Source organism: Moschus berezovskii, chromosome 1, assembly GCF_049115385.1.
Source record: "Moschus berezovskii isolate FMDL1 chromosome 1, NW_MosBer_1.0, whole genome shotgun sequence".
NCBI classification, from domain to species: domain Eukaryota; kingdom Metazoa; phylum Chordata; class Mammalia; order Artiodactyla; family Moschidae; genus Moschus; species Moschus berezovskii.
Genome location: NC_142460.1, coordinates 7,318,311 through 7,328,142, shown reverse-complemented (window position 1 = coordinate 7,328,142; position 9,832 = coordinate 7,318,311). Strand labels below are relative to the sequence as shown.

General features: G+C 49.8%; 1 protein-coding gene across 3 annotated transcripts in view; it reads left to right on the top strand.

The window, feature by feature from the left end:
* Window positions 1–215: 215 nt before the first annotated feature.
* The window catches only part of HLCS (holocarboxylase synthetase), a 212,656-nt gene continuing 203,039 nt past the window's right edge, over window positions 216–9,832 (top strand). For 2 of the 3 annotated variants that reach the window (XM_088835039.1, XM_055416228.2), the window contains exon 1: window positions 9,182–9,444. In XM_088835039.1, the coding sequence (XP_088691165.1) occupies window positions 9,250–9,444 (195 nt within the window). In that variant the 5' untranslated portion in view covers window positions 9,182–9,249. Of the gene's footprint in view, window positions 338–9,181; window positions 9,445–9,832 lie in introns of those variants that run through there. The other variant, XM_088835032.1, reaches the window with a different exon arrangement.

Below are 9,832 nucleotides of genomic sequence, written 5' to 3'. Positions count from 1 at the left end.
TGGGGCAGGCCAGGTGGTGATAGAGGCCGAAAGGGGGATGGAGGAGGGCAGCAGGAATGGTGCTCCGGAGAGGCCAGAAGCCCCGGCCAGTGTGGTCAGTGGAGGCCGGAGCAGTGGGCAGGGTTTGGGGTTGTGCCGGGCAGCAGGGCCCCCACCAAGGGGGATCTCCACCCGGCCTTTCCCCCTGCCTGCTTCCCACGCCCCCACAGCCACCTGCTGTGTCCTTGGGGGGACGCCTCTGCCTGCCCCACCTCCCACTCCCAATCGGGTGCACTGGCCGTGGGATCCCGGGGCTCAGCCCACAGGCACCTGCTACCGGAGGCTCCCTCTTAACCAGGTAAAGGGCTGGGGCGCCCGGCGTGGGTTGGCAAGCAAGGGCTCGGATTTCTTACCTTTGATCTTGCTGTTTGATCCCCCCAGAGAGGCTTATTTATAGAAACCAGTCGTTCCATCATGGCCTGCTCTCCGGCTTTTGCTGTTTTCAAGAGGCCTGATGGGTGGCTGGGTGCAGGGCGCCCTCCAGCCTGCAGTCTTGCACCCCCTGCGCTGCGTCCCAATTTCCAATTCGGCGGCATCCGCCACCCTTGGCCTTTCCGGGAGATGACTCTCTTCTCCCTTCAGGGCCCTGTGGTTCCTGAGATGCTTCTTGCTTTTCTACACTCTTGAATTTCTCTTTTTTTCCCCCACCAGATTTACGGTTATTTTCTTATAGACTTTTAGCTCTGGTGACGAAGAAGCAAAGTTTGCATAGAGGCCTTTTAAAAATCCAAGGTTGATTGCAAAGCAAGGGAGATTAACAAGGGGACATTGCAGCCTTGCCTCTGAGGAGCCTGGATAGTGGTACCTCTATGGGAACCAAATTCAGTGAAAACCGGGAAGCAAAGTCCAGGCTGGGTATGTGAGGGGCTGTATGGCAACTCCTGGCTTTCGCATCCACTCTTTCCATGGAACTTCCCTTTCAGACTCATGAAATTCCCAGTAGCAACGCTTTATAACAGGTATATGACTTTTCCCCCTCCCTTTCAAGCAGGGTTTGGCTTTCTCTAATTACTAAGCTGCAGTTCCCAGGGGAACATGTTCAGGTTGGTTGAGAGAAAACGGAAAATTATGATGTGATTCATCGGCCCCTTTCTGTGGCACTTTCAGCCACGAGGAGAGGACCCGAATGTCCTGGGTGATACTGCAGTGTCTGCCATTTCAGGCTGAGTCTGCTCTGTTTGTTTTGGGGGAAGATCCATGAAACTTATGATTGGTGAAAGTATGACTTTTGAGTTTTCATATGATTGCAGTGCTGTGTGATATGCAGAACTGGATATGCATAGCCAAGATATGTCTTGGTTTTATGATCTTTAAGAATTCTATACACTTGGAGATTCTTTTTTCATAACATTTTTTGATGTGGACCATTTTAAAGTCTTTATTGAATTTGGTAGAATATTGCTTCTGTTTTGATTTTTTGGCCTCGAGGCATGTGGATCTTAGTTCCCCAGCTGCCCTGGAAGGTGAAGGCTTAAGCACTAGACTGCCCGGGAAGTCCCTGATTTTTTTTTTTTTAATATTCTTTTCCATTATGGTTTATCATAGGATACTGAATATAGTTCTCTGCTGTACAGTAAGCCCTTGTTTATCCATTTCTATAGGTATGTATACGTGAGTCTGCTTTAAGTCATCTTCACCTGTTTCGCTGGATGCCAAGCACACTCACAGAGCTCTCTGGCTTAGGGCCCTTTCAGCTTTTGACCCTCCAGTCCCTTTACTCTTCCAGTTGTCCCTTGATGCCCCTCTGCCTGTCCCTTGGTTCCTTCTTGCCCCCTTCTCACTGCTCAGATATGCCCTGAGTGGGCCCTGGGCTGGGTGGGGAGATGCACTGCTAATGATCTTTCTCATTTCATTAAAAAAATTTTTTTGGCCTGGCTGTGTGGCTTGCAGGATCTTAGTTCCCTGATTGAACCCGAATCCCAGCAGTGAAATCCCAGAGCCCTAACCATTGGACCACCAGGGAATTCCGTTTAAAGTGTAGTGGTTTTTAGTCGGTTTCCCCATTCATTCGTTTGACCCCAGTAACTCATCCTCTGAAAATGAGATCTTTGTTCAGAAAACGGGACAGAATTGCTCAGAAGACAAACTCGGTGCTTGGAGGGAGCGAGGGGCAGCTCATCTATTTGCGGTTTAGTCTCTGATCCACCGAGGCGGTTTAGACCCTTGAGGCTGCTAAGGGCTTTGTGAAGGAGCGTGGCATTGTCAGTTCTGGGAACTTATGGCACTGATCACCCCAGCTGCTGGTCCTGTCTGATGGGCAGGTAGGTGACTGTCCACAGATGGTGACTCCCCTCCCCAACCAGGAAATCTTTTATTGTGCGTCTGGGATATAAAGGACCACTCCCCTCTGCTGGATGAAGACAAGTTTGCTTTCTATGAAGAAAATTTTGTGAGTACTTCGCTCTCTAGTGGCCAACTGGGTGAAAGAGGTAACAGTTTTACTTCACTTTACAAATAGAGAAGTTAGGAGCCAGTTTAGTGTCTACTGTGCCGTCACAGTGCTAAACCCCAGGGATATGGAGGTAAATGAGGTCACTGCTAGTCAAATCCTTGCAAATTGAATCACGGTGTAAATGTGTTAGGATTTTTGAGAATTTTAGAGCTAGAAGGGGAAGTTAGAGATGATCTGGTTTGTCTCCCTTCTGCTTTCTTTAAACAGTTGAAAAACCAGGGTCCAGAGAGATAAAATGATGTCCTTAAGATGACATGGCTAGTTAGGGAAAGGGGGAAAAATGCCAGTGAAATTCAGTGGATAGTCATCCTTTGATTTTCATAACTTATTCTGAAATACTTCTGGACTTACACAAAGTTGCAAAAATAGTACAGAGTTCATTTGCTCAGCTTCCTCCAGTGTTAATATCTTATACAACCATGGAGTTATCAAAATGCATACATTAACATTAGCACAATACTGTTAACTACAGACTTTAGATTTCACCAGCTTTTCCACTACAGTTCTTTTGCTGTTTCAGATCCAGTTCATGATATCACATAGCACTTCTTTACTTACTTACCACATTGCATTTGGACTCTAGTTTTTAACTTTAGATTTTCATTACTGTTCCTTGAAAACAGTAATGAATTAGTGAGATTCTGCTGCTGTACAGACACTGTGTCGGAAGCCCCGTTTGTCTATGGGAGTAGGCTTGGTGTGTTTCCAGAGCCAGCTGTTTGCCCTGGAGATCTTGATGCAATTCTATGGCAGCTCTGTGGGTTTGCTTGAACTCTGCACAGTCCTAGCTTATCTGATCTGGGTGCAAATGGCTGTCCTCAGGGCTCAAAGTGGCACGCCCTGTACTGTCTGCCACCACTCCCTCTTAAATTTATTTTTTAAATGTTCAGTTTTCTTTATTTGGCTGTGCTGGTCCTTGTTGCAGCACGCAGGATCTTCAGTCTTCATGATGGCAGGCAGGTTCTTTGGTTGCGGCACGTGAATGCAGTTGTAGCAGGTGAGATCTGGTTTCTTGACCAGGGATTGAATCTGGGCCCCTTGCACCGAGAGCACGGAGTCTTAGCTACCACCAGGGGAGTCCTGAGCACCTTTTATTTGCCAAATGGCTTTTTGAAGAGCTTATTCAAGTCTTTAGCACACCCCCCCACCTTTTTTTTCCCCCTTTTTCTTACTGATTTGGAATTTTGTTCTTTTGGCCACGCCAGGCAGCATGCCTGATTCTAGTTCTCCCACTGGCGATTGAACCTGTGCCCCCTGCAGTGGAAGGGCGGAGTCTTAACCACTGGACCACCAGGGAAGTCCCTGGAATTCTTTATTATAGGCTAGGGAGTGAATCATTATTGAGTATTTGTGTTTTGCAAATACCTTTTTCATTCTAGAATTTGTCTTTCTTATAGTGTCTTAATATGCATGCGTGCTCAGTTGTGTCCCCCTGGACTCTTTGTGACCCCATGGACTGTAGCCCGCCAGGCTCCTCTGTCCATGGGGTTTCTCAGGCAAGAATACTGCAGTGGGTTGCTATTTCCTTCTCCAGAGAATCTTCCTAACCGAGGAATCAAACCCATGGGTCCTGCAGTGCTGGTGGATTCTTTACCACTGTGCCACAGGGAGCTACTAATTATATAATTAAGATATAATGACACATTACATGTGTCATCATTATAGGTTTATGTGAAAACTTCTTTTAATTCTTGGGTCACAGTTCAAATCTTGTCTTTACTGTCATCTATATTTTTAATTACAGACAACTCTGGTGTAGAGTCCTTTGTTAAATATAAAACTTTAGAAGCAGTAACAACAGTAGAAAAATAACCAAAGTTTACAAAAAAAAAAAAAAAAGGGACTTCCCTGTTGGCTCAGACAGTAGTGTCTGCCTACAATGCGGGAGACCCGGGTTCAATCCCTGGGTCAGGAAGATCTCCTGGAGAAGGAAATGGCAACCCACTCCAGTATTCTTGCCTGGAAAATCCCATGAATGGTGGAACTTGGTAGGCTACAGTCCATGGGGTCGCAAAGAGTCAGACGTGACTGAGCACTTTCACTTTACCAAAATAAAATGCCATTAATGTAATAAATTTCTCAGCTTCATTGCCTAAGAAATCATTTAGGGAAATTCAAAAGGCATTTAATATAAATTTTTCCTATTTGGACTAAACCTTTTCAAATATTGGGACTCAACAAAAATTTTTGTTTCTAAGTGCATGTCTGTTTCTGCTTTGTAAATAACTTTATTTTTTTTTTTTTGTATAAATGATATCTTAGGATATTTGTCTTTCACTTACTTCACTTAGTATGATAATATCTAGGTCCATCTATGTTATTGCAAAAGGCATTTTTTTTTTTAATGGCTGAGTACTATTCCATTGTATATATGTACCATATCTTTATCCATTCATCTGTCATGGACATTCAGGTTGCTTCCAAGTCTTGGCTGTTGTAAATAGTGCTTTGGTGAATACTGGGGTGCATGTATCTTTTTGAATTACACTCTCGTAGGAGTGGGACTGCTGGATCACATGGTACAAAACTAACTTTTGAGCAAGCGTAGTGGTGGTGGTGGTTGGTTTGGGTCTGGGCATTTGCTAATTAGCAAGATTTAAATAACAGCTTTGTCTAGAACAACCCAGATGCAGGGAATGACAGAGGTGACTTTAGCACTTCTTCTTGAACTCTGTCAATCACCTGGGGATCTTCTTCAAGTGCAGATGCTGATTCAGTGGTTCTGGGGTGGGGCCTGGGATTCTGCATTTACAGCAAGGCCCCTGTGATCCTGATACAGCCAAGGACCACATTTTGAGTAGTGAGGGGCTACATGACATGAATCAGGTATAGCCAGTACGATCCCTGATGTCTTAGTTTTGCATCCTTCCCCTTTGCTGTCTGGGGATGATGAACTAATCTCCTTTCTGAGCCTTTTCCATCATTTTACATGGGATCATAAATGGGGCTTACTGTGTGAATTCTCTTATTCCTCTTCTCTACCTGCCTGAGTTCCTTCCTGGGTGTGAATGGTATCACTACTCCTCAATTCAATGGTTCAGAGGGACCTTACCCTCTTCTCAGTTCATGGTCTCCATGCTTTGTAATCCAGAACTGGTTGATCCTCATTTTCCCACATTGCTTTAAAAAAAATTTTTTTTTTTTGGCTGCACTGGGTCTTTGTTGGGACACGCAGGCTTCTCTAGTTGCAACACAAGGGCTCAGCTGTCCTGCAGCACATGGGATCTTAGTTCCCCAACCAGGGATCGAACTCTTGTCCCTTGCTTAGTTCCCCAACCAGGGATCAAACTCTTGTCCCTTGCATTGGAAGGTGGATTCTTAACCACTGGACCACCAGAGAAGTCCCTCTTATGATGTTTTCTGAGACCCTGACATCCTGAAGCATCTAAGCACAAACCTCTGAAGTTCTCATCTGGCCAGATGGAGTTACGATGTCTGTGGGAAGCAGAGGGCACAAAGTTCTTGAGGAACTTGGAAAAACTAGTTGTGACCTTTAGGTAGAAGAGGTGACCTCTGCATTTCTAGCTGAGCTGTAATTTAGCAAACTCCAAGAAGGCTATCTGAAGAGCTCTTCTAATAAAGCATTAGGGTGAGTCACTTGGTTAAATGATTCTAATTAATTAATTTTGTCTGTACTGGGTCTGTTGCTGTGCACAGGCTTTCTTCAGTTGCAGCAAGTGGGGGCTACTTGTCATTGCAACGTGAAGGCTTCTCATGGTGGGGGCTTCTCTTGTTGCTGGGCACAGGCTCTAGGCACACAGGCTTCAGTAGAAGGCTACTTACTCCCTGTTGGGCTTAGTTGCCCTGGTGGTACGTGGAATCTTCCCAGACCAGGGGTCCAACCCAAGCCCCCTGCATTGGCAGGCGAATTCTTACCCACTGTACCACCAGGGAAATCCCTATACTGCTGTTTGTTTACATTTATTTCTTTGATTTCACTGGGTCTTAGTTGCAGCATGAGGGATCCAGTTCCCTGACCAGGGATTGAACCTGGGCCCCCTGCATTGGAAGTGCAGAGTCTTAGCCACTGGATCACCATAAGTCCCTATGCTGCTATTTTAAAGCAGATGAATATTCAGGTATGTTAAAAATCAGCCCCTGGCTTAAGACAGACTTGGGAGCGGCCTCCCCGAATCTGCCCTACATTTACATACAACAAGGTTGGGGGCAGGAAGTAACGCAGAGAAAACCGCTGCTCTACTTAAGCTGAGGACACTGTTCTTTACCTACTGCCTTTAAAAAAAGATGAAGTTCCAGGGGAGAAACCTGTCAGGTTCAGGGACCACCTTGCTTCTCTGAGGGGACAGGAACACTGAATCCTGTTTCCCTTTCTCTCTTGGTCATAGGATACTCATAGTCAAGCTGGTGACCCACATATTCAAGAACAGCAGGCCATCTTATAGTGCTCTTCTGTCTTCCACTGTTTTCTGTCCTTAAGAGTCCAGAAATACACAATATTATTGCATTGTGTGAATTTATGTCTTTTATCTTAAAATTCCTTTTGCTTGAAGGTGTAGTTCAGTTCAGTCGCTCAGCTGTGTCCCACTCTGTGACCTCATGGACTGCAACACACCAGGCTTCCCTGTCCATCACCAACTCCCAGAGCTTGCTTAAACTCATGCCCATCGAGTTGGTGATGCCATCCAACCATGCATCCTCTGTCGTCCCTTTCTCCTCCTGCCTTCAATCTTTCCTAGCATCAGGGTCTTTCCAATGAGTCAGTTCTTCACATCACGTAGCCACAGTTCAAAAGCATCAATTCTTCGGTGCTGAGCTTTCTTTATAGTCCAACTCTCATATCCATACATGACTACTGGTCAAACCATAGCTTTGACTAGATGGATCTTTGTTGGCAAAGCAATGATATCTCTGCTTTTTAATGTGCTGTCTAGGTTGGTCATAGCTTTTCTTTCAAGGAGCAAGTGTCTTTAAATTTCATGGTTGCAGTCATCATCGGCAGTGATTTTGGAGCCCAAGAAAATAAAGTCTGTCACTGTTTCCCCATCTATTTGCCATGAAGTGAAGGGCCTGGATGCCATGATCTTAGTTTTTTGAATGTTGAGTTTTAAGTCAACTTTTCCACTCTCCGCTTTCATCAAGAGACTCTTTAGTTCTTCGCTTTCTGCCATAAGGGTGGTGTCATCTGCATATCTGAGGTTATTGATATTTCTTCTGGAAATCTTGATTCCAGCTAGTGCTTCATCCAGCCCAGCATTTCATATTCCTTTCCCAATTTTTGAACCAGTCTGTTGTTCCATGCCCAGTTCTAACTGTTGCTTCTTGACCTGCATACAGATTTCTCAGGAGGCGGGTAAGGTGGTCTGGTATTCCCATCTCTTGAAGAATTTTCTACAGTTTGTTGTGATCCACACAGTCAAAGGCTTTGGCATAGTCAATAAAGCAGATGTTTTTCTGGAACTCGATTTTTCGATGATCCAACGGATGTTGGCAATTTGATCTCTGGTTCCTCTGCTTTTCCTAAGCCCAGCTTGAACATCTGGAAGTTACTGCAGAAGCCTGTCTTGGAGAATTTTGAGCATTACTTTGCTAGTGTGAGATGAAGGCGATGAAGGCGACGTAGAATCTAATAAAAACAATCTCGTATTTTCCCACTTGGACTGGATGGCTGGTGTGTGTGTATCAACACACTTTGGGCACTGGTAATGTTCAGTCGCGGAGAAGGCAATGGCAAGCCACTCCAGTACTCTTGCCTAGAAAATCCCGTGGATGGAGGAGCCTGGTAGGCTGCAGTCCATGGGGTCACTCAGTCGGATACGACTGAGCGACCTCACTTTCACGGATTGGAGAAGGAAATGGCAACCCACTCCAGTGTTCTTGCCTGGAGAATCCCAGGGACAGGTGAGCCTGGTGGGCTGCCGTCTATGGGGTCGCATAGAGTCGGACACGACTGAAGCGACTTAGCAGCAGCAGCAGCAATGTTCAGTCGCTAAGTCGTGTCGGACTCTTTTGCGACCCCTTCGATGCAGCACGCAGTCTTCCCTGTTTTGGTATGGCGCTGGTTAATCAGCCCCTTCCTCAATCTGCCTCCCACTCCTCAATGATGGACGGCTGGACTCCTGCTTAACCCGGCCAGGCAGCCACTGGGCTTCCCCTCGGGTCCCCAACCAACCGCGCCGTCGTCCTCCTTCTTCCTCAATCACCTTGTCCCCCAGACTCCCCCCAGAGTGGCCTCCCCCGGTGCCCTCCCACTCAGCCCCCGGGCACTGCCTGTCTTCTCCCTCCATCACCGCCCTCCCCACAGGCCTCCCTCACTCCGGGGAAGGCGGTCCTTCTCCCTCCATCAACACGTCCTCTTTCACCCTTGCGACCCACCCCGCGGCCTCTTCCGGCGGCGCGGCTTCTTCCGGTCGGCGGGAGAAGGGGGCGGGCGGGAGAGCGTGGCGGGGCGGGAGGGCGGGGCCGGGTGCGTGGGCGGGCGGGGCCGGGCGCTCGGGCGGTGCCGATGTGAGGGTGGGGCCGGGGCGCGGGACCGGGGGCGGGTCCGGGCCGGTCGCTGGGGGCGGGCCGTGCGCCTGGGCGGGGGGCGGGGCCGGCGCTCGGGCGGTGCCGATGTGAGGGTGGGGCCGGGGTGCAGGACCGGGGCCGGGGGCGGGGAGGGGCGGGGCCGGTCGCTGGGGGCGGGCCGTGCGCCTGGGCTGGGGGCGGGCCGTGCGCCTGGGCGGGGGGCGGGGCCGCGCGGGCCGGCCGGTGGTGCGAGCGTCCGGGGCCCGCGCTCCGCCGCCGCCGGCCGGCCGGCCATGCTCATCACGCTGTGCTACCTGTACCTGTGGGCGCGCTGGGGGCGCGGGCCGGCCGCGCTCGTGCGCGCCACGGTGCAGCGGCTGCGCTCCTCGCGCTGCTCCTTCACCTTCTGCAGCGCGGCCGCGCCGCCCCGGGGCGCCCGCGTGTGCCTGAGCCACGGCGGCCGGGTCTTCTGTGTCGGCGAGAGCCAGGTGGGCGGGCGCGGGGTGCGCGGCCGGTGGTGGGGTGCCGGGGGCAGGCCTGGTCGGGGCCGCGGGGCCGTCAGGGAGCCGAGAGCGTCCCCCAGCCCGGACCCCGCGATCGGCTCAGCTGTGTGTGGCCAGCGGGCCCCCTCCGCTTCGTCTGGAGGCCGGGAGAGGCCGTGGGGTCCCGGGAGGGCCAACCGCGGGACCTGCCCTACACGCGATGCCCTCGGGAGCCCGGAGTATCGGGCCAGAGACCGATCGGATCACCTGTCCACGCGGTGCCCGCGCGAGGGTCCGGACCCCTGGGTCTTGGCGGTGCAGAAGCGAAGTGTACCCGTGTACCTGTGCAGCGTCCATTAGCCCCTGAGCAGCGCCCGCCTCGAGTCCCTCCATC